This window comes from Lates calcarifer, linkage group LG6, assembly GCF_001640805.2.
Source record: "Lates calcarifer isolate ASB-BC8 linkage group LG6, TLL_Latcal_v3, whole genome shotgun sequence".
Taxonomy (NCBI): domain Eukaryota; kingdom Metazoa; phylum Chordata; class Actinopteri; family Centropomidae; genus Lates; species Lates calcarifer.
In genome coordinates, this window is record NC_066838.1 from 10,322,593 (window position 1) to 10,346,668 (window position 24,076).

Here is a 24,076-nt window from a genome sequence, read left to right on the forward strand (position 1 = left end):
AGTGCTGTTTTCCTTATGCTGCTTAAAGTGATGCTGTTCAGTGTTTTAATTTACAGATGATTATATTTTATGAGCTCATCTTCATTATCATGATTTATTCGTGGAATCTCTTGCTGCCCAGTCAGAGGAATGTGGAGGGAATTGTACAGTAAATATAGGTGAAGATGAGTGCCTCAAAACTTAGTGTCCCAATGTGAGAGGCAGCATCTAAACTCCCCCAGTGGTTCAGATATCTCTTGCAAGTTTAACTTCATTTACCTGGGTAAGAGTCTCATTGGGCTTTTTTTTTTTCTTGTCTTTTTCTGAGCTAAGCCTGCACAGACTTTGTTTCAACAGTATTTCAATGACTATATTTAACTGTAAAAAACAAGCATTATGATGCATAGTGAGAACTTTACATCTTTACACGTTTTGTAATTGAAAGAATGTTGAAATGATCATTAATATTTGCTTTTCATCTTCATTTAGCCCAAATTTAGTGTTGATCTTTGGCCTTGATCTTCAACCACATCAATTCTTACTAAGTAAGTGTCCTCTCGAAGAACGGTTTACCTCTGTTAAAGTAATTTATGTGCACTTGTTTCCTGTCGTTTTGGTTTTATTGTACACCTTGCCAGTACTCTATATCCTGTCTGCACTGTCTGCATGTGAATCTAAATTATTATTTTACCTTCAGAATATGTAGTTCTCAGGTCTTGACATAATAGTGTCAGAATCACGAAAATGCAATTTCACTCTAGAAAAGAATAGTGCATTGATTGAAACTGATTTCAGTCAACTATTTCTGGGAAACCGATGGAAAAAGGAGCCCTAACTTCTACTCTAGATTTTAGATATCACTTTTAGACAAAACTATTAATATACAGTATGTAATTCATTTGGCCCATTGTTACACATTATTACTCAGATGTAAATTACTGCATATATTATGTTTAAGATATCAAACACACTGCAGTTCTTGCAGCACAGAGAAGTTTTGCTGCAGCAGATGTCTGCCAGTCAATTTTCACCCCACTAATCAAGTTTACTGTATTTGATTGACCCACACTCTGATACCTGACTTGGATAAATCTTTCATATTAGTCTCTCTTATCAAGAAAAGGACAATAGAGATGCACTGAAGCCACTGATGTGTCTAATATGGTATATCCACAGTGTACCCATGCTCCCTTTACACACACCACCACCACCTACACCCAACCACTGTATGTGGTTCATGAAACATTCCTGTGTATGGCACCAGTCCTTTTCTTTCAGGAGGAGGAACTTTTACGTTGCCACCTATCTTTGTGTCACTGTGAGTGTGTGTGTGTGTTTCAGGGAGGTGGTTTCAAAAGAAACTTATGGTTGATTTAACGTCAGAATGCCTCATCCTGTCTGCAAATTTAGTGGTATCCTCTCCTGGTGATAACTGCGTTGTGATCATCTGATCTCTGTGTTTTTCAAGAGTGAAATTAACACTCATTTACAGTTGGTTGTTTAACCTCCAGCATGGACCTTGTGTTGGTAAGTAATCTAATTCTGCTGTTTTGTTTGGATCTACCTCCATGTTCCATTTCGAGAAGAAGAAGAAGTTAGTTTCAGCAAGTTGATTTTAGATTATCATCACTAATTTACACAGGAACTGTTGTCACAGTATTGCTGTTAGCACAAAACACCAAACACACATACAGTATGTTTCACTGTCTCACTGTTGTGGTGTCAGGTTTTAAGAGTTTACGATGTGGCTTCTTATTTGTTGCTGCAAAACATCTAGTTTGTAGAGTTGATAATAGTTATATGTGGATGAGTGAAGTGAGGAAGGTCTCTTGATTGATGGGGCTCTCTCTTATAGTCTTGCAGCTCACTTTTAATAGCTTAATAAATCTGCCAGGGCTGCAACTCAGAGTGCAAGGGGTCTTGTTCAACCAACAGCCCAATGCCAAAAGACAATCTGTTTACTGTTGGGAATACTGCTTGGTCGTCAGTTGATTTCGAGCACTGACCGTCCCAACCAGCTATTATTACTGTAAAGATGCACCAATAATCACAGACAGACATTACATTAGTCAACAACCTCTATTAGTTACTACAGCTAAGCTAAACAACTAACAACTATGCTAAACAGCCAAAAGAATCAGCAGAAATGTGGCATGTGTACATGTGTGTGTGTGTGTGTGTGTGTGTGTGTGTGTAGGAGGGGAAGATGGCGGACAGGGCCATGTAGGTGAAGCCTCCAAAATGGCGCAGGATTCGAGTGGAGAAGTGAGAGACAAAGGGACCTCTCACGTGTGTGTTTGATGCAGATGTGTGTGTGTGTGTATGTGTGTGTGCGTTTGTGTGTATGTGTGTACGTGCCAGTGGGAAAAGAGGAAGAGAAGGAGAGGCGCAAAACCCACCAGAGGAGTTCTGTTCACCACAGGGAGGCCCAGTGAGCTATTTTCTTACCACACAGTAACAAAGTGGTGAGTTGGCACTCATCAGGCCTGATACTGGTCCTTTAACTGGTGAGAGACAGTTCACCGACTCACTCACAGTAGCAGGGCTATGCAACAATACCAAAGGGGTACGAATGCTAATGGCTGAGGTCTATGTAGCAGTACTAAACAAAGAACAACAGTGACTTTAAGTAAATGAGCACTGAGTGTGCAAATGCCAGCAGCAAATTAAACTACGGGGCCCCCAGTTGCCTAACAGGTGGCAACTGGGGGCAACTGGTGCAGTGGTTAGCACTGTCGCCTCATAGCAAGAAGGTTCTGGGTTCAAGGGGCTTCTCTGTGTGGAGTTTGCATGTTCTTCCTGTGCCTGTGTGGGTTCTCTCCAGGAACAAAATGTGAAAAAAGTGAGGCAACCATGAATTCACTGTATATTATCTTCTATCTTCCCAGAGGACTGTAGCTGGATTTTATAAGTTCATAACACCAAACCCAGACAATTTCAAGGCACAACATTTTATTCAAGGTCCAATGTTGAAATGCTGAAACCCAGTTTTTATCATGTACATTTCATAAAAAAATATTGAACTTTTTATTACACAAAAAGTTTCAGACACTTTTATCCACCTACATAAAAATAGAATGATCCACCATACATCACGAAGGAAAACAAGGAACATTTTATGTAAACATATTCAAGGAGACATTGTAAATTTTCAAAGGTTAAAAAATCTGTACAGAAACAGGAACAATAATTTCAAAATATTTTTCAGTTTGTATTTGCTTAGTTTATGTCTTCCCGCTATTTTGCACAAGCTTTATTGAAATCACTCGAAATAAACACATTCCTCTTGCCACAACGTGAATCAACACACTTATAGAACCCAAAATGAAAATTGAAAAGCAGTCTGAGAGATGATCTGGTTGTGAAGGGAACTGGTGGCGCAACATGAATATCAGATGACTGATGGTGCAGCGTGTGTAGGAGCAAATCCTGCATGTTGTTGGGACCTGGATCAGCTTTTTATGGAAATCAGTAGAAATAAAAGCAAAGGTAACAGCTACTGTGAGGAGGAAGATGTATTTCTATGGCATTTTGCTTCCATAATACAAAAAGTATTGTTTCAGAAACTGAAACAACAGAATTTTTGTCTTTTTTTCCATTATTAAAATAGTTGCTAATTTTCTGTCAATCGATGAATGAATGAATTAACTAATCATTTCAGCTCTGATATGTTTGTGGGTGTGTCTGCAACTGAAAGATATGTCTGTTTGTTTTAATTTCATTTAATTTGAGAATAGCCCTGGATAAAGCTAAACAAGATATAGAAAACCCCATCCATAGAGGAATGCTTGGAAATTAAACTACTACAAAAGTGTTTAGCATCTGTTTTATACAGTACTGTCCATGTAGCTGCCTCTCCCTCCTTTGATCAGATTAAGCTGCAATAGGAAGAGGGAGTGGACTCACAAATATCAGAAATGTTTTGCCAGTTAGCAGTATGTGTGGTTCTCTCCTCATCAGTATGCATGGGGCTTTGACTTCTACAGTTAGAGTACTTTAGATGAGTACTCAGGAGGGGATAAGACAGCTGTATGTCTGGGCAAAGGTTTTTCCAAATGTATGTGGTACTGTGTTGAACCCAACTTTCTGATTCCCACATTCAGAGTGGTCCCTGAGGACTTCAAGATAACTGCTATCTAAACTGCAGCGCTTATGGCCCTCTCTATACTGCTTGTGACTCTCCTCAAATGGAGGGAAAAAAAAACTCAAACAGCTAAAGTATATTAAATAAACTACTTGGCTCAGCTAGAAGGTTTTCTAAGATATGGCAACCTTTTCTGTTCTGTTTTCAACAGGGACAAATCCCTGTTGATGTGTGTGATATGACAATAGACTGTTCTTCTCTCTCTCTTTCTTCTGTCTTTTTTCTTTTTGTTTCAATTTTCACTCTATAGTATGTGTTTTATGTATATTAATGATGTAGGCAAGTGAATCTCTGTTTACTGTTTCTATTCCGATGTGTAGTCTGAAAATGTAAAACCTGCTAGATATTGAAGTGCACTAAAATTTAAAAAAACAAAACAAAACACAGGATGCTGGTGTAGTGGCTTGATTAGTTGCTGTCAGTTTGTATGCCTGATGTGAGTGTCTACCTTTCCATGTCGTACCTCAGGTCATCAAACCTCGTCTTTTGTTTCAGGTTCTCCCCCTGATACTCGCCTTCATTTCCAGTGGACAGAGTCACACTGAGGTGACAGAACAAGCCACTAATTTGTGTTATAAACTGTGCCCAGCAGGTAAGGAACTGTGTGCACTGGTCTCATGCTGTACAGTTATGGTGGAATTATCACATGCTAACCCATTCCCTATCTCCTTGTCTCCACTGTTTTCCAGGATATTATAAAATTGGAACATGCGATGATCCAGTTGCAAAGTACAAATGTAAAAGATGTGAAACTAACACATTCACAGAGACACCAAACTTTGCAGAGAGGTGTCTCAGGTGTGCTGCATGTAATCGTAAGTATCTTGTTATCTTGCTTTATTGAACAGCCTGAAAATCCTGTGGGCAGGACTGTGTTGTGATGTTAAGAATTGAGAAGGAAACCCTGCATTTTTTCCCCTCCAGATGATGAGATAGTAAAAACACCCTGCTCCACTAGTAGTGATGTGGTATGTGACTGTAAAGAAGGATACTACTACGGAGGCTCCAACTCGAGTCCAAAATTCTGCAAGCCATGCAAATGTCAAAATTGTAAAGGTAAGTGAAAGTGTTAGGTTGGTATTTACAGCTTCCATATTGATTCATATTGTGGGTTATTTCAGTATGATGTGAACACTCTCAAAAGGAAGCCAGGTTTTTTGAAATCCCATAATCGCTCTCATATTTCTTTCAGAGCCTATTGATAATGACGACTACAAAAAGAAGTGCCTGCCCTGCCAAAGGTTTGAGATCCTACAACATGAAAACCAATGTTTTTTTTCTACTTTACTACTTTTTTCCCGTACACTATCTCATTATCTTTCTTATCTTTTGATTTTTCTCAGTTGTTATATTTACATTGTTCTGTGTAGTACTCAGTACTAGTGTCCTCTATTGTTTTTCATACAATATTTTTTTTCTATTTCTGTTGAGCCTTCTTTTTCTTCTGAGTCTTTTTTGTTCTCTATCATCTGAATAGCATAGTATAGGAGCAGACAGATTTTAATTATGCAGATAGCAACAAGAGTGGTGGTGTGTTTGTGTATATGCTGTGTATCTGCTTCTCTGTGATGTTTATTTGACTAAGTCTGACTAAAACCTCTGAGGTGGAATCTAACCCTTAAGTTATGTTATGTGAAAACAATCAGTGTAGCTGTACTAATGAAATATTGTAACTGTGTTCACAAATTAGCTGTTTTGTCTTTAAAAGAAACACATTATAGAACAGGTTTAAAATTTAAGTCTTGAACAAATTGTCAGGTGACCATACGAACACTGCTTGCCGTAATCACTGCTTCTGTTCATACTGGCTGTTAAAAGATCCATTTCTATTGCCATGTCAGTGTAAGTGATGGAGGATAAAATCCAGTCCTCTCTCTGTGCAAAAATGAATTCAGAAGCTTATCTGAAGTTAATATGGAGCTTCAGCCAACCAAATTAGGTAAGTCAAATGGATATCTTCTAGTTACAATTGCCATAGGCAGGCATGTCCATGCAAACACAAATTTTATACTATAAGACTGTAACTTTTGAAGAAATCAACTTGATTTGACAAACTCAGACTGCTGAAACTTCACATTAGTTTAAATCAAATACGGACTGATTTCACACAGAAGGACTGGTCATTTTGTCACATTACACTGAAATCAGGGATCTGTTAATGCCCAGTATAAGCAAGAGGTCTGATTCATATGTTCATCTGACTTCTTGTAAGACGTACCTTCTAATGTATGGATAAATATTTTGTGTTGTCTTTTTTTCAGGGAGGATTGTCTGAATGACAAGAGGGAATGTACTCCACCTCCAACTACAAGAACCTCACAATCTTATTGTCTCTTTTGCTACATCAAAACTGCTAAACCTGAGGATAACATGGATAGTTCATTGACTTCACCTTAGAGATTTAATAAGTCTACAGATAACTAGGGCTGATATTGTTTGGTATTTTTGATATTGGTGCCAATATGATAGATGTGTGTTTTTTCTTCATTTACCAAAATATGCCAGATTCCTAAATGCATTAGTGTTTAATGTTGTCCTGACAAGGACAGCCATACAGTGACTTTCCCTGAATAAAACACAGTCTAAATTTAGTTAAAGTTTCCCAATTTAAACAGAAAATATCTGATCAAAGAATAGAAAGAATAAAAAAGAAAAATCTCACCAAGCACCCAATTCCAACTTTTGATACTTGACAGTTTTTGATACTTGATGACACATTTGGGTCAAAATGTACTGAGGTTCAGTGCCCAGGCCTATAAACAATGAAGACTACCTGGTCCAGAGCTGGAGGCGGGGCGAGCATGCAGGGCGATGTCCGGCTGTCCAGAGCCCTGTGGCTGCGGGTGGTGGCCCGGCACCTGCTGCGGCTTTGGCACTGGCATGCCGTGCTGAGTGCTACCATCCAGGGACGAGGTGGGCACCAGCAGAGGCTGCTGGGAAGGGGTGGAGGTAGGCGGAAGGTGCAGAGGTCGGATCTTCTCGGCCATCAGCTGCTCCTTGATCTTGTTAATGAGCACCAGGTTATCCAGCTGAAAGGGTTAACGGGTCATGCTCAACAGAAAACAGCCACCGTGTGTGAATGTCATTTACGCCCCAAAAACACATCCCAGGACAGAAAACATTGACCCACAGGACAGGTTCTTTTTTTTTTTTTTCCTTGTCTACCAGAAAGAAGTGTGACAGTCTGTTTCAGTGACAGACTGGTGCTGAATGGCTGAAAAGACATTCACACATGGAAACAAATGGTAATGAAAGGTGGTAATGTCACAGTAATTACACGTTATGAGTGGACTTACCTGGCCTGGCATGGATGGAGGTGGCGGCCAGAAATACGGGTTGTTAAATCGAGGCTCTGCCATCCTGAAATGAATAATATTTACTTCAGTCATATGCAAAAGTCAAGTCATGTTTAATGAGCTCTTACCGTGACTACACATTTGTCAGTCTGGGTCATATGATGCAAAACACTGTTTTTCAAACTGCAGTGTGTTTGAATATTCTAAACCAAAATGTGTAGGAAAAAAGTGTTGATATAACAGCCTGACTGAATGGAACTGTAAAGATAAAAAAATATTTTGATCAGGAGAGATTTAGAGAAATAGTCTTTGGCACTTAGACCCTGGCAGGAAGTAGATCACCATGGGAAGCAGTCAAATGTAAATGGTGCTTTTCATATGCAGGAAACTTCCCCCTATAGAACCTAGACATTGGTGGTGGTGTTTGGGAATGGGAACACTGTGATGTCTTCGAAAGAGGGAAACTTCTGATCAAAGGTAGATAGAAGACAGCCAGGCATCTGCACGTGGGGTGAAGGTGGGTTGCTCGACGTCATGGTGCTGAAGTGACAGCTGAATGACAGCAGAGAAGGAGAGTATTTTAAAACTGTGACGGCTTAGGGGAGATTGAGTCAAGATGAGCATGTCAGGTTGTGATTGGTTGAAAACAGGAATTAGCAGGAGGGGCCTAGAGATAGCATGAAACCGCTTGTGACTCAGGTGGTTGTGCAGAGAGAGATTGTCTTCTTGACTGAACTTTCGCTTAACTTCATAACACCTTAACCACAAGCAACTAACAGGTTTCATGTTTACTAGAAAGGAAAGCATTTTCCTTTAGCTCTGAATTAGCATGTATATTTCATAAGTTCCCATCAGATTCACCTTCATCTAGCTGTGCATTGTAATCACTGCAGTAGTTAACCAATGGAAAGCTCTGTTATGTTTGGACTTAGCAAAACAGAAACTGGATCCCAACACTAACCTGAAATACTAAGACCCCGAGAGGTATAGAGACAGACAGAGACACACCAGGGAGAAAACTGGGAGAGAGGAGGGGGCCTTTCACCTGTTTGCCTGGTTAAATCCAGGTAAACTTTTTTTTTTTTTTTTTAAATTCATTTATTTTGGTCAGGCAGTATACCACCGCCTCTGGGTCGCTTTGTCCGCTGTGGGCTCAACACAATACAGACAACATGGGGAAATATTCTTTGTTTGCCACATTTAATGGACAATGTGTTTCTGATGAATCTATTAATGTTTCTTCAGCACTTTTTTTGTGGCTTTAGCCTATACATCCACAGGGAGACTCAAATCCTGAAATAGCAACACCACAGTGGTGTAAAAATACCCCACTACAAAGAAAAGTACTGCATTTAAAATGTTAGTTTTATCAAATACTGATTGCTGAATATGCCCACATATTGAAAGAAAATTTGGTTGAACAAGAAAAGAAGTGTTGTTTTCCTTACGCTGCTTAAAGTGACGCTGTTCAGTGATTTAATCTGCAGATATTTATATTTTATGAGCTCATCTTCATTATCATGATTTATATGTGAAATCTGTTGCTGCAGAGTCACATAAATGCAGGAGGAAATGTACAGTAAATATAGCTGACGATGAGAGGACAGTACCCCAAAACTAAAATGCGTCTGTATCCTAATGTGATTCACCAAAAGCAATATGTAAACTCTCCCAGTGGATAGCTTTTGCAGGTTAACATTCATTTAACTGAGTAAAAGTCTCATTGGAATAAAAGTCTTTCTTTAAAAGACACCGTGCCAAAAGGGCAGCATAAACACATTGTTGCAACAAAGTATATGATCCAGACAGCATTAACAGGCTAATGCAGCGGTGTTCATAAGAGGTTACATTATATATAAATATTCACGAACAGACACAGACTGGTCAAAATTTGGTTGAAGAGTGAAAGTGTTTTAAATGCCTAGGTTACTTATGTATGACTAATGTGTCCACACCCAAATGAGATAAGCCCTCACAGTCTGTGTTTCAACAGTATTTCAATGACTGTAGTTAACTTTAAAGAGGAAGTGATATAATGTGTAGTGAAGACTTCCTGCACATTATTATTTTTTCATTGAAACAATATTGAGGTGATGGTTGTGTGTAGCTTGGACATCTAAAAATATTTGCTTTCCAACATCATTTAGCCCAGTTTTATTTTGACACCTTTTGACCTCCAAACAAATCAGTTAGTTTACCCCTGTGATTTATGTGCACTTGTTTCATGCCATTCTGTTAGTATTGTGCATCTTGTCTGTGCCCTGTCTACATCTGAATCTAAATCAAAATTTTACCTGAGAGTAGTTATTTTGCAGGTCTTGACATAATTCCAGTGTTGTTTCCGAACCATGAAACAAACAAGCATTTTCTATCAAGAGAATGCAATTTCACTCTAGAAAAAGAATATCAAGTTAATTGAAAACTGATTTCCGTCAACTTTTGTGGGAAACTGATGAAAAATTATATCAGCTGTAGTATTTCATTCATGAAGGACAGTGGAGCAAATGTGTGCTAATTTAATGTAAATCAATATTCACCCCTCTAACCAGGGATTGATTTTTACTGTATTTGATTGATTCTCACACTGATATCTGACTTGTCTAAATTCAAATCTTTGGTTTCAGTCTCTTGTACAAAGAAGACAAAAGAGATGCACTGAAGCCACTGATGTGCCTAATATGGTATATCCACAGTGTACCCATGCTCCCTTACACACACCACCACCACCTACACCCAACCACTGTATGCGGCTCCAGTGTTGCCAGATCAGATTGACAGTTTCCAGCCCAATCACATCTTAGAACCCGCCCAATCCAATAAAAACCAGCCCAAACCACGAAGTTGCCAGACACCCATGTAAACCCGTAAAATATAGCATCAAATAACCACACATAAATGATAGATAAATAGATTTAATTGCAACCAAGACAAGTCCTGAACAGCATTAATGGAAGTGTGGCAGGCAACGTGCTGAACTGACGTCACGGTTAAGTTGCCAAATGAAATGATGCCGATTGAAAAAAAAAGAAGATGCCGATTGAATAGCCAGCAACAACCTCAATTATTTATTTATTTCTTAAAGCTATTTATTTATTTATTTAAAAGAGAGAGAGAGAGAGAGAGAGAGAGAGAGAGAGAGAGAGGGTGAGAGTGAGAGTGCTGTTTTCATAATATTAAAAACGCACCAAATGTATTTTTTCCCCGCCTGACGTAAACAAAAGTAGCCCAATTGGTCGGAAAACCGCCCAATCTGGCAACACTGTGCGGCACATGAATTACTCTTATGTATGTCACCGGTCCTTCAGTCCTAACCACATTCTCATAAGAGAGGCTCAGTGAAAATATAGGAAATTATCAGGAGGAGGAACTTTGATGTTGCAACCAATCCTCGTGTCACTGTGTGTGTGTGTGTGTGTGTGTGTGTGTGTGTGTGTGTGTGTGTGTTTCAGGGAGGTGGGAGGGTGATCTCACTGTGCTTCCTGTTTCGTTCACCATTTCTCTGAAGACTCCGAAAAACTGTCAGTTCTGACCCACAAACACTCAAACACACATGCAAACATTGCCGTGTTTGACTCACCTTTAAAGGAAATTCAGAGACAATTTAACGTCAGAATGCCTCATCCTGTCTGCAAATTTAGTGGTATCCTCTCCTGGTGATAACTGCGTTGTGATCATCTGATCTCTGTGTTTTTCAAGAGTGAAATTAACACTCATTTACAGTTGGTTGTTTAACCTCCAGCATGGACCTTGTGTTGGTAAGTAATCTAATTCTGCTGTTTTGTTTGGATCTACCTCCATGTTCCATTTCGAGAAGAAGAAGAAGTTAGTTTCAGCAAGTTGATTTTAGATTATCATCACTAATTTACACAGGAACTGTTGTCACAGTATTGCTGTTAACATTTAAGTAACACACATATAATTGCTTGTCTAAGTCGGTTAAAGGCATTGACGGCCAGTCAGAGGGATATACATAATACATGTGTAATCCTACGGTTTTAAGGAGGGCAATGTGGCTGAACATACTGCTTCTTATTCCTCACTGCAAAACATCAAGGATGTAGAGTTGATTAAAGGGTACATAGTTTTATGTGGATGAGTGAAGTGGGTGCAACAAACTAGTTATTTACATTTTTGTTTAATTGACTGATTATCTTGATTGACTGTTCGAGGATGTTTGTAGGATGTCAGCAAATAGCAAAAAGTGCAGATTAGAAGTTTCCAGAGTCCTAAGGTGTCTGTTCAACCAGCAGCCCAAAGCCCAAAGACATTCTGTTTACTGTCAAAATAAACTGGAGATATTCACCCTTCAGAGACTGAAACAACAGAATTTTTGTGTTATTTCCATTCTTAAAATAATTGCTAATTTTCTGTCGACTGGCTAATAAATTGATCGACTAATCGTTTCAACTCTATTTGTTTCATATTAATTTGAAAATAGCCCTGGATAAAGCTAATCAATATGGTATATGAGGAAGGCATGGAGAAACCCCTCCATGGAACAATACTCTCAAGCTTTTGAGTCCCACCTTTTTACAAATACTCCTGTTGATTTAGAACCAGTTCAGGATTAATTTTAATTATGAACAGCCCCTTCTTGAGGCTATATAAAACCCAAGGTGCCCTGAGAAAGGGCTGTTCATAATTACAATGAATCCTGAACTGGTTCCAAGTCAACAGGTGCTTGTTCAGTGCCAGTACTGTCCATGTAGCTGCCTCTCCCTCCTTTGATCAGATTAAGCTGCAATAGGAAGAGGGAGTGGACTCACAAATATCAGAAATGTTTTGCCAGTTAGCAGTATGTGTGGTTCTCTCCTCATCAGTATGCATGGGGCTTTGACTTCTACAGTTAGAGTACTTTAGAAGAGTACTCAGGAGGGGATAAGACAGCTGTATGTCTGGGCAAAGGTTTTTGATAGCTGTCCAAATGTATGTGTATTGAATCCAACATTCTGATGCTCACATTCAGCACATGGTCTTCTCTATACTGCTTGTGACTCTCCTCAAATGGAGGGAAAACACTGAATACATCATACACACACTGATGTGTATGATATTATGATGTACAGTTTATTTTCCTCTCTCTTTTCTGTTTTATTTTTCATTCTCTACTGTTTATGTATGGTAATGATGTAGGCGGGTGTTAAGTGAATCTGTGTCAACAGTTCTTATTCCAATTTATAATCTGAAAATTCAATAAAAAATGTTTGAATATTATCAACCAGAAGACCTGCTAGATATTGAAGGTGCACTAAAATTAAAAAAACAAAACACAGGATGCTGGTGTAGTGGCTTGATTAGTTGCTGTCAGTTTGTATGCCTGATGTGAGTGTCTACCTTTCCATGTCGTACCTCAGGTCATCAAACCTCGTCTTTTGTTTCAGGTTCTCCCCCTGATACTCGCCTTCATTTCCAGTGGACAGAGTCACACTGAGGTGACAGAACAAGCCACTAATTTGTGTTATAAACTGTGCCCAGCAGGTAAGGAACTGTGTGCACTAGTCTCATGCTGTACAGTTATGGTGGAATTATCACATGCTAACCCATTCCCTATCTCCTTGTCTCCACTGTTTTCCAGGATATTATAAAATTGGTACATGTGATGATCCAGTTGCAAAGTACAAATGTAAAAGATGTGAAACTAACACATTCACAGCGATAGAAAACTTTTTAGAGAGGTGTCTCAGGTGTGAGACATGTAATCGTAAGTATCTTCTTCAAATATCATGACTTGGTTTGGGTGATTGAGCTGTCAGCTGTCAGCTTGTGGTATTTTGTGTGATCATTGGAAAATCTGATTTACACTCGTTGAATGGGGCACCACCATCCAGTTTTGTGATGGAAATCGGGAATATTAATTTGGATATCAATATTCTGCATTAATATCCACACTGTAAATTTTAATCAGTCTGATATCGTGATTTCTCAATCGAGGGATCCGACTCACCATTGCAAAGAAACACACAAAAGTGCTGGGTCTACAGGTGTATTTACAATTTATTGATTACTAAAGTGAATATATCTATATAGAGTGAAAACATGTTTAATAAAAATAAAACAGAAGTGTAAGGATGATCAAACTAGCACAGTGAACTAACAGCAGGTAAAATGAGCAGAGTGATATGGTGGAAGCAAATTGGTTTAGTCTGTTACTATAATCTATTTGTACTGAATTTTGAGATGTCTATCAGTGGCGAAAATTAAAGTTTACTTATTTTATCATCAATCCTTGTCACGAGCAGAATGTTAAGACCGGCCTACTGTGAGTTGTGGCAACTGCAGACTTGGCTGGAATCCAGGTAGCTGAGGTTGTGCTAGTAACCATGGAAACGCAGGATCCAGGTGGATTCTCCCACAGGCCGTGTCTCTGGTTAACATGGTGACGGATTCTGCCGGTGTCTCAGTGGTTCAGCTTTAGTTGAGTTTACTCACAGACTTTCTGTCTTGGCAAAGTTTCTTGCAGGTTTCTCTGCAGGCGGTCGTGTAATCTGCAGGCCTCTCTCGCAGGATGAAGAAAAATAAGCTCTTATGTAGCCTACTTAACGTTTCGTGGATAACTTAAGAGCAGGCTGGTGTCGGCCAGACGACTCTAAAAGTGTCACAAATCTTCAGAATAAAAACAGAGGATTATCAAAAAATAAGTTCAAAGTATTCAGATACTTTTGTTCCTTTGTCTTAACTTGGCATTGCTAGGCTTGAGGAATACTGAAAGTCACTTGTGCGTATAGATAAAAGGAGAAGTTACTTGCGGAGCACGTGGTGGAAAGAGAACAAAGGAACAGAGAAAATTAAAGGAAATTAAAGTGCGATGGCGAGTCAATGTGTAGCTTGGAGCTGATTTCAACCAAAAGAGTTTTTCTTTGTGCGCCAGAGTTTTTATTCTCTTGAGGAAAGTACCAGGTTTACAAGCGGAGTGAGGTGGTCTCAGCCAATCATGGTTCGTTGTCTTCACTTTCTTTTTCTCAGAACGAAATATGATCTCTTAATAAACTCTAAATTATGGAATACTTGCGCAAAACATATATTCGCCTTCCACCATGATCAATCAAGACATTGTACAAGACGAGATATAACTTAGTGGCACTAATACTTAAAGAAAGACAATACATTAATACAAGCATGAATCTAAACACATTACTTGCAAATCTTGAGACAACTAAGCTGATTAACTGCAAAATAATAAATTGTGTTCATCATTAGTAATAAATGAGTTGCATTACAAGACATGAAGAGTAATCATTTGATTCCAATACCTGAGAAACATTATGTCTAACCCCTTTAGTTAAGCTTAGACATGGTCAATAGATGGCAATATGGTTCCATGGCAGATGTTTGAATTCTTTCGTCACATTATTAGCTTAGCAATATTGTAGAAAATTCAGATTTTCACCGAATTACTTATAAGCATTTGATCAATAAAATGGCGTTCTTTACAAAATGGTCAGACAATGATTTCATATAGTTTCAAACATTAGAGGATTGTGTGCAAGGCTATCCTGGAATGTGATGTAATTTACGACCAGAGCTCTGATGCAGAGAAAGATAAACAAAGACTCCGGTTAGGTCTGTGGATCAGAGAGAGTCCAATCTGCATAGTTCTTTTTTGGGTTACTTTCTTGATAAAGTAACAGTTGAATGTTTAATGCAGAGACAAAGTTTGTTGCACAGAAGAAAGATTTGGAGAGTGTTTATTCATAAGTTCCTGATGAACTGGGGCCCATTGGAATTGTCTCTTCTGAGCTGGTTCAGGTTGTAATTCTCAGTGACCTTTTACCTCAGTGCAGTTCTGGGAACACATTCATGTCTTTCATTCATTTTCTATGAATTGTGTGATAGTCTGATAATAGGTGCCAGGCTGATGTCAGGCTGATGCCAGATGTCGCTACATGTCATACATTTTGGACTATGAAAATACTAATTTAGCCTTGAGCTGAGTGAAGCAATTTGAACATTAATGAAAATAACCTTTGAGTCAGCTTTATTGAACAGCCTGAAAATCCTGTGGGCAGGACTGTGTTGTGATGTTAAGAATTGAGAAGGAAACCCTGCATTTTTTCCCCTCCAGATGATGAGATAGTAAAAACACCCTGCTCCACTAGTAGTGATGTGGTATGTGACTGTAAAGAAGGATACTACTACGGAGGCTCCAACTCGAGTCCAAAATTCTGCAAGCCATGCAAATGTCAAAATTGTAATGGTAAGTGAAAGTGTTAGGTTGGTATTTACAGCTTCCATATTGATTCATATTGTGGGTTATTTCAGTATGATGTGAACACTCTCAAAAGGTTTTTTGAAATCCCATAATCGCTCTCATATTTCTTTCAGAGCCTATTGATAATGACGACTACAAAAAGAAGTGCCTGCCCTGCCAAAGGTTTGAGATCCTACAACATGAAAACCAATGTTTTTTCCTACTCTCTTTTTTTTTAATTTTGCTGTGACAGCAATGTATTCATTGTGGCACTTTGCAGTTACAGCACACTTTTACTGACATATTTTCATCACTTTATCTTTCGATTTTTCTCAGTTGTTATATTTACATTGTTCTGTGTAGTATTTTCTAGTGTGTTCTAGTGTTTTTCATACAATATTTTTTATTGTATTTCATTCGAAGAGCCTCTTTTTTTGTTCTCTATCATGTGATTAGTATACTTGAGCAGACAGATTTTAATTATGCAGATCGCAAAGAGAGTGGTGAGTGTGTATGTGCTGTGTATTGGCTTCTCTGTGATGTTTATTTGACTAAGTCTGACTAAAACCTCTAAGGCTGAAACTAATCCTGAAACAATTAGTCAATTTATCTATTAGTCAATCAACAAGTTTCAGTAGTTTATTCTGCAAAAATATCAACAAGTTACTCCACCCTGAATGAAATGTTGCAATTGCCATTGGTTAGTTTCTTTTCTTTTTCACTGCTGGGTTGACAGAACAAGACATTTGAAGACATTTTTCACAGACACGTTATCCTTTATATCCTTTATATAAAATGGTCAAATCAAGCCTGGTATGATTTATGGTCAGGGGGCATGTTGACTTGTCATTAGAGAAGAAGGAGGCAGTTTGTAATATTTGTAAATATCAGCATTTTGGGCAGTTATGTGAAAACAATCAGTGTAGCTGTACTAATGAAATATCGTAACTGTGCTTGCAAATTAGCTGTTTTGTCTTTAAAAGAAACACATTATAGAACAGGTTCAAAATTTAAGTCTTGAGCCAATTGTCAGGTGACCATACAAACACTGAAACCGTTTTTGCTTGCTGTAATCACCGCTTCTGTCCATACTGGCTGTTAAAAGAGCCATTTCTATTTCCACGTCAGTGTAAGTGATGGAGGATAAAATCCAGTCCTCTCTCTGTGCAAAAATGAATTCAGAAGTTTATCTGAAACTGTTGAAAAAACAATCAAATTTGTTTTGATTTCGCACATACCAAGGACTAGCCATTTTGTCCTCCATCACAATACCATGAAATCATTATAAAAAAGGCTCTTTAATGCCCAGTAAAGAAGAAGTATGACTCATATGTTCATTCTTACTGTTGTTTTAAGATGTATCCTTTAGTGTATGAATAAACATTTTGTTTTTTGTCTTTTTTTAAGGGAGGATTGTCTGAATGACTCAGAATGCAAGAGGAAGTGTACATCAACAACTGCTCCACTTTCAACTACGACTACATCTACAACTACATCAGGAAAATATATGTCTGCCTCAGCTACATCTACGACAACCACATCTGCAAACGAAACATATCTTATTAAGGATCCAATTACACCTCCCTGTTAGTTTTGACTATATACTGTATTTTAACAAGTGACAGAAAAACTCATTGGTCTGTGGTTTTATGATTCATAGACTACGCCCAAATGCACTTATTTTTGTATTTTAGTAAGTTTAACAGAGCCTGACTCTTTCCCCTTTTTGTGTGCTTATCTGGAGGATCAATCACATTTTCATCATCAAACCTTTAAAAACAGAACCCCTTCATGACAGACTAGATGAGTGATTGAGTGACGTCAACGTTTTTTGTGCCCACAGCGACTGACCTGACGCGCTGGCTGTTTGGCTGGGTGGTTGTGTTGATATTTGTGCTGTTCTTTGGGCTCCCGCTGCTCATCACCAGGAGGTATCTAGGAAACCCAAACTCTTTTCCCTGCTGGAGCACGGACAAAGGCGTGGAGCTGCATGTCGAGGACCCCAAATTATATGGTAACCAGTAGTGGAATGTAAATACATACATTTACATCAGACTTAGTCAAGTGCTGCACTTAAGTAGGCACTTGTAGTTTACTTAAATACTTCTACTTTACACAACTTATACATCCACTTCACTATATTTCAGAGACACATTTTGTACCTTTTATTCCATTACATTAATATGTAATAAGTATGTTAGAGATTAATATTTTAAATGAAAGATATGACTGGCTTGAGGTGTGACACAGAGCTGAAATTACTAAATTGAAATTGCACATACATCCCTGCACAATCCACTATTATAATATATAACATATATATATATATATATTTAAAATAGTCAGGAGCCATTGTGCCTGCCTTAACCCCTTTCTGCAGTAGCTGTTTTTGGACCTATTTCTGCCAGATTTCCAACATACCTCTGATGAATGCTTAATAACAGAATAACAATAACAAAAAGAAACATCACACAACTATGCTTAAATGACAGTTTCAACCTTAAACTTAAATAAAAGTAACTAAAAACTGAAGAAAGAAAGAAGAAGCACTGAAGAAATACTTCAGATATATTCATTTTTGCATAGTTTCTAAAATATATTTTTTACACATAGCAGGTGCCAAAGATACACTTTAATGTTTGTTTGTTTAATGTTTGATATATGTTTGTTATAAAATGCAAGTTCAAGAGACGGTCTTTCTGGTATTTTTTTTTTTTTTTTGTACTTTCTCAACTGAACATGTTCAAGCAGGAAGCTTACTGATAATATCTGCTTTCCTCCCAAACAGAACAACACAGTCATCAAGGCAGCAGCCCGACCACGCTGGTTTGTGTTCAGTTTCATGCACTTCTTCACTTTCGTGCAGTTCTTTTGAGATAGAGATCTAACTTGGAGCTGTTCTGTAGGTGGACAGTCAGTTGGCCTTGTGAAAACATGTAAAGGTCAATGAAGACAAAAGTGGACTTACTGATCACACTTCGTAGTTTATTTGAAACAAAAGTTGTAATAAGTTATCAGGATGAGTTACTGGCTTTTGTGAGACAGGCTGAAGAATTTCACCTACTACTTTCTGACTTTTTAAAGAGTCGGTTGCAGCTGAGACATTTACTTCCTCTTTTTCCCTTATTCTTTCTAGACATTACACATTTCTGAGGAAACCCCCATGATGGTTCTCAGTCACAGTCCTGCCACACCACAACATCCAGCCCTTGTCAGTCCTCTGTTGCCAAATGCTGAACACAAAGGTAAGATCAGAGGTCATGTCATGATAGTGATGATAGTTACTGTCACAACTGTTGCCACAGCTGCTACTACAACAACTACCACTAACAATGACGTTAATATAGTCATAGGATAATAATAGAAAAGAAAAGCACATATCAAAGGCATCTCAGATGTATTATGGTCTATTGTGAATCAAGCTGTAATTAAATCATTATTTGAATAAATAATAAGCAGAGCCCTTTCAGTACTGATGTGTGAAGCCAGACTCATCAGCAACATTTTGTGCCACTGAAATAAGAAACTATTTTCTCCACCACTGTAAAAAATGTGAATTTGGTCTAAAATAGAGTCAAGTCAAGCCTTTTTTTTCCAGCGAAGTTTATGAAACTACATTTCTTAAGTGGGCTGGACCTGCCCCAGAAGTAAAGAGTAAAGAGGAACTGATGATTTAAAGGACAAGTTAGCAAACTACCTACTACAATCACTACAAAAAAGGAGTAGGTTGAGGAGTGACAGATACATTTTGACTAAGATCTTGACTCACCCGTATAGAAAGACTGGAAACAGGTGATACAAAGATGTGTGTTGTGAAGCAAAGCCCATGGCATGGGTTCATGTAGGACAAGTTGATTATCAAGTCAAGAATAATACATTTAAATGTCTGACACCCGTTTGGTGACGTGGGGGTCAAGAAGGTAAAAACATTTCCCTCTGCACTAACAGAGAGTGTGTATTTTTCTGTTACACTCTAGGTTACAAACTTAATGCTGTAAAATGTCAAGTCAGACTGCATTTCTCACTAAATTATTTTAATTTAGACATGAGATAGAACTGTTTCAAGGAACAGTGTTTTTCATTTTCTTCAGGTTCTCTCATGAAGTTTACAATTCCTCCTAATAATTGGCAACCACAAAGAGTGTGAATGTGAAAACACTATTACAAATTCTTCACTCTCAAAGCTTCTTTAAAAACTGGTTGCAGTGTACAAATTGTGTGAATTTTCCCACCAGATGTAAGGTACAGAAAATACAGGTGTGATCAGTTACAAATCTGTTTGTGGTTTAGGTGGTAGACAGTCAGTCATGACCCCCTCCAGAGTAAGCTACTTTGTGTGGGGAATTCAGATAAAAAAAATAAATAACTGTAATTGCTGTGTGGAGTTTGGTCTGAATGTGAGCGTGAATAGGTGTTTGGCTCTATATGTTAGCCCTATGATAGACTGGCCAGTGTATCCCGCCTCTTGCCTAATGTCAGCTAGGACTGGCAATAGCCCCCATGTGACTTATCCTTTTGGGTCACAGAGTGACACTGAGTGAGAGGCAGGGCACAATATGAAATAGAAAAACTGATAAAACCAGTAGAAAGAAAGGGACTAGGTTAGTAAATCAGATTCTAAAACTGGAATTTTACCTTGAATTAAACAGACAAGAACTTCAAACAGAGAGTAAATCCCAGCATGGACATTAGAGCAGCATTTTTTGTATTTAACCTATTTAAGAGTACTATAAAAATCTTAAAAATCCCCTGTGCAGGATTCAGTGCCGTGTTTAAGGACACTCCAGCAGGGGGGATATTGGCATACACACAAAGACTTGAGCATGTCTGATTGTGTGGTTATAAGGTGACATCACGAGGCATTATGCCGCAGGTGCCAAATGTTTAGTGAAGAAAAATGACAAATGCCAGGGTGATACTCACTCCCCATGTGATTGGTGGTGTAGTGTGTTATCTGATGCTGCTGTGTTTTCTCACTGTGAGCAGCAGCCTTTCATCTCTGCTTGTTCAGCACAGTATTTATCACCGATCAGTTGTGTGGCCCACAGAGTGGAGGTGGAAACTGGGAAACAGGTCGCCCTCACTGTTTCACATCAATCAGCAATTCAACATTAGGGGAAATGACAAATCAGATAGTGAGTGCATGACACTGTTAACTGTGAACAATTTGCATCCTTGTACATAGTGTTTTAACTCCCGTGAAATCATCAGCATCCACTCATTTTCAGCCACATATACTTTCCGCTGCTTTCATTTTTTAACCTTTCATTTGCTCATTGTCAGAATCCAAGACTTGGCTGGTTCCCCACATTTAAAACAAATTAGATCTATGCTTCACTCATGCCTCACAGTTTTTAATGTGTTGTCATTCAGATATTGCCTAACGCAGCTCTGTGTCACCAGCCAAAATTCTGTCTAAATTCACTAAAACTTTTGGGAAGGACTGCATTTCCTGTCATTAGCAATGTCATGTTGTTTTGCCTGGCATTTTGCGGTTGAACTGAAAACCCCCTTGTGGTTGAAGTGCTGTTGGCACTGTGGTGAGGATTATGTTTTCCTTTTTAGCATTTACTGTACACTGGGGAATTTTATTAGACATTACACATCATAACACACTTGTCACCTCATACTAAATGTTGACTGCCCTTTTCACTGTTATGTATCGCTGTGTTGCTTTGTTGGTGACTTGGCTGTATGGCTGCTATATGTTTGACAGCACATTTTGTGTCTTTTTTATGCAAATTGAAAAAAAATTTCCACGTGCATAAGGCAGTTAATAATCTTGAATCTTTCCACTGGTAGCAGTGCAGCAGCTGTTTTTCCCCCTGTGTGATTCAGTGTTCGTAGCCTTGTTTTGAAAAAAATCCCCACCAAAAATCATTACAGGATAATGTTGTTACTCTTCTACATTTTCCTTAATGTCAACAAATGCTATGGAAGGGCCAAAACTAACAACAACCAATCAGCAAGTTGAGGCTAGCGCTGTAGTCTCGATCTTCTGACGTGGTTAGCTCAAATGCATCTGTACAGACTGTTCATCTTGATGACCTTTTGTTTATCTTGAAAAACAAACCAAAGAACAGAACATTCTGCAGCATGGAGCCGTGCACTGAATCACAAAAAAGTTATTCCAGTCCACAAACGTAGCAGTACCACATTGGACAGATAGCACAGGTCTTGTAGCTGACCTTATGCAACAGCAGAGTTTTCATTTTTGTGTTGTCAGTGTCCTCTGATTGTCTAATTGATTCTCTCCCCCCAGCTGCCAGACGAAATGAGCAATCAGAGCGTTGGCCGGCCATCGTCCTCTATGCAATTATCAAGGAGGTGCCCTTGCGTAGGTGGAAGGAGTTCTTGCGTCTGCTCTTGGTGACGGATCAGCAGATGGAGCGGGTGGAGCTGGAAGCCGGTTTGGGTCTGGGCTCCATGGAGACACAGTACCAGATGCTGAGGCTGTGGAGCCAGCGCTCCTCTGCTAGCCTTGACGACATCTTCTCCGCTTTGCACTATATGGATTTGTCCGGCTGTGCCCAGCTGCTGCAGGAAAGCCTGGAGAAGCTGCACTGGGGGCCTGAACAGAGGCAAGGTTTAGCTTCCTGCAGAAGTAACACAGACTGTGGTCTCAGTGGGGCATTACAGGAAACATGAGTCTGTATGTAGAGACATAAATATCATGCTACTATGTAATGCAGCACATCAGTGCTTCAAACCTGGACACCAGTGCATAAGACTTGAAACTTGATCCATACTGAGTAATGCAGATGTATATTACAGTTTAAGCATGAAAAAGCATTACGGAGCTTACGGAGAGATTCTGATAGGTCCATCTGCAATTGGACTTTTCCCTCTTATTTTAATGGATAAATATCATCAAATCCATTCCAGATAAGTGTTTAATATGGCAGAATCAGCAGCATAACTGGAGCTTGGATCATTAAGTGGCCTCTTCAGATATATTTTAAGAAAGACATCATGCTTGTTAATATTCTGTAGTAATCTACAGTAGGCGAGAGAAAATTAATCTAGAAAAAAGAATGAATGGAAATTCCCTTCTGTGTCCTATCAAATACCACTTAACCTTCAGGTTCTGTTGTGGTGTTTTCTAAAAGTCAGTAGTGGGGGGCTGCCGTTTCAGAGTGCACTGCTTAAATGTGAAAATGTTTAACTGTGATTGTATAAGATTAAAGGTAAGTAGGCCAAAACAAAGACAAACATCCGAAGTCAAGAAGCAATTCACATTTACCTCCAGAAACTGGTGCTCATCTTTTCTTTTTTTTTCTTTTTTAAAGCATGTTACTAGTCAAAGTAAAGACTCTTGTTCAGTTTGAGTATTTAAACTGTGTGAATATTTCAGTGTACATCTATGATGTTTGAGCAGCACTGTGACAGAACATATCACAGTGTCTGACATTTCCTTCATCCCATTTGACATGTCAGTCTGGTAGAACAACCCAGCCGCTAATTCTTGTGAACCCTCATGAGGGAAGGGAACCGAAATCCCCACAGGACGTCAGTTTTTCAGTTTCCTGCAAATAAATGGTGACAAGGTGGAGCAGGCTGGGTTTTTCCTCACCACACATATTCCATCCAAACTGATGGTTTCCTCTGGTGGTGTTGTTGTATCTCACTTTGAGAATTTGTTTTGTGTCAGTTAAGTTACTGACAGTAAAGAAGTTGGACTTTCCAATAAGAGAGTTTATTAATGAATGTATTAATGTGAATCTAGGTCAGTGGTTTTGAGCTGTGGATTTGAGCTGTATGCGTGTGTATATATTTATAATAATTATTTCATTTCTGAAACTTCCTATGGATGTTTGCATATGTTGTTACAAAGTTCAGTGAATGGATTAGCGTATAAAAAACTAGCACTGTTTATCCTCACTGGAGTTACCTATGTTACAACTGTATGTTAACGTGCTACTGTCATGAATAAAATTCTTGGCCACAAGATGGGAGTGTTGGCCGAGTGTTTGAACAGCAGCAGCTGGTGTGCAGTTTCGAACACAGGACCCTGTACAAAGAAAATGTAGGCAGGGTGCTTGAGGAGCTTTTATTCTTGGGGAGGATTAGACCAGTCTCATGAATTGCAAATTCTACTTTGGCACAAAGAACAGCTGTCCTACATTGTTCACATCCCCTGGATAGAAAAAGAATAGATCCCATAAAGAGAGACATTTATCATATTCGTAATATGTTTATAGACATATAACAGCAGTGCGTGTAAATAAACATTCGCGTGATTTTTTTTTCCATTGTACAAAAATATATAGATATGCTGCCAAGTAGCTATGATGAGGGAACTTGTATTCTTAACAAGTGTACCTGAATGCAGCATTTCAGTTAGACTTTTCAATTCATGCTGACGTTTGACAGGAGTTATCAATACAAAAATCAAAATCGTAATTGTGAAGTATAATCTATTGATGTGGGAAACTATAATTCAATGCATATTATTTAGCTCCCAAATGT

At 38.7% G+C, this 24,076-nt stretch overlaps 1 protein-coding gene across 9 annotated transcripts; it reads left to right on the forward strand.

Annotated features, from left to right (window-relative positions):
- Positions 1 to 1,324: 1,324 nt before the first annotated feature.
- On the forward strand, positions 1,325 to 23,587 carry si:ch211-112c15.8 (tumor necrosis factor receptor superfamily member 1A). Of its 9 annotated transcripts, none has more exons than XM_051071162.1 (10): positions 1,325 to 1,506; positions 4,619 to 4,715; positions 4,813 to 4,938; positions 5,048 to 5,179; positions 5,316 to 5,364; positions 17,015 to 17,193; positions 17,451 to 17,621; positions 18,396 to 18,433; positions 18,744 to 18,852; positions 21,870 to 23,587. In XM_051071162.1, the coding sequence occupies exons 1-10, from the start codon at positions 1,492 to 1,494 to the stop codon at positions 22,253 to 22,255; spliced, it is 1,302 nt and encodes a 433-aa protein (XP_050927119.1). In that variant the 5' UTR covers positions 1,325 to 1,491; the 3' UTR covers positions 22,256 to 23,587. The 9 variants fall into 9 exon arrangements, with proteins under 9 accessions (XP_050927119.1, XP_050927122.1, XP_050927118.1 ...); XM_051071161.1 differs by lacking the exons at positions 5,048 to 5,179; positions 5,316 to 5,364 and adding exons at positions 15,482 to 15,613; positions 15,742 to 15,790 and having other exon boundaries at positions 1,328 to 1,506; XM_051071159.1 differs by lacking the exons at positions 4,813 to 4,938; positions 5,048 to 5,179; positions 5,316 to 5,364 and adding exons at positions 12,995 to 13,120; positions 15,482 to 15,613; positions 15,742 to 15,790 and having other exon boundaries at positions 1,331 to 1,506.
- Positions 23,588 to 24,076: the final 489 nt, after the last annotated feature.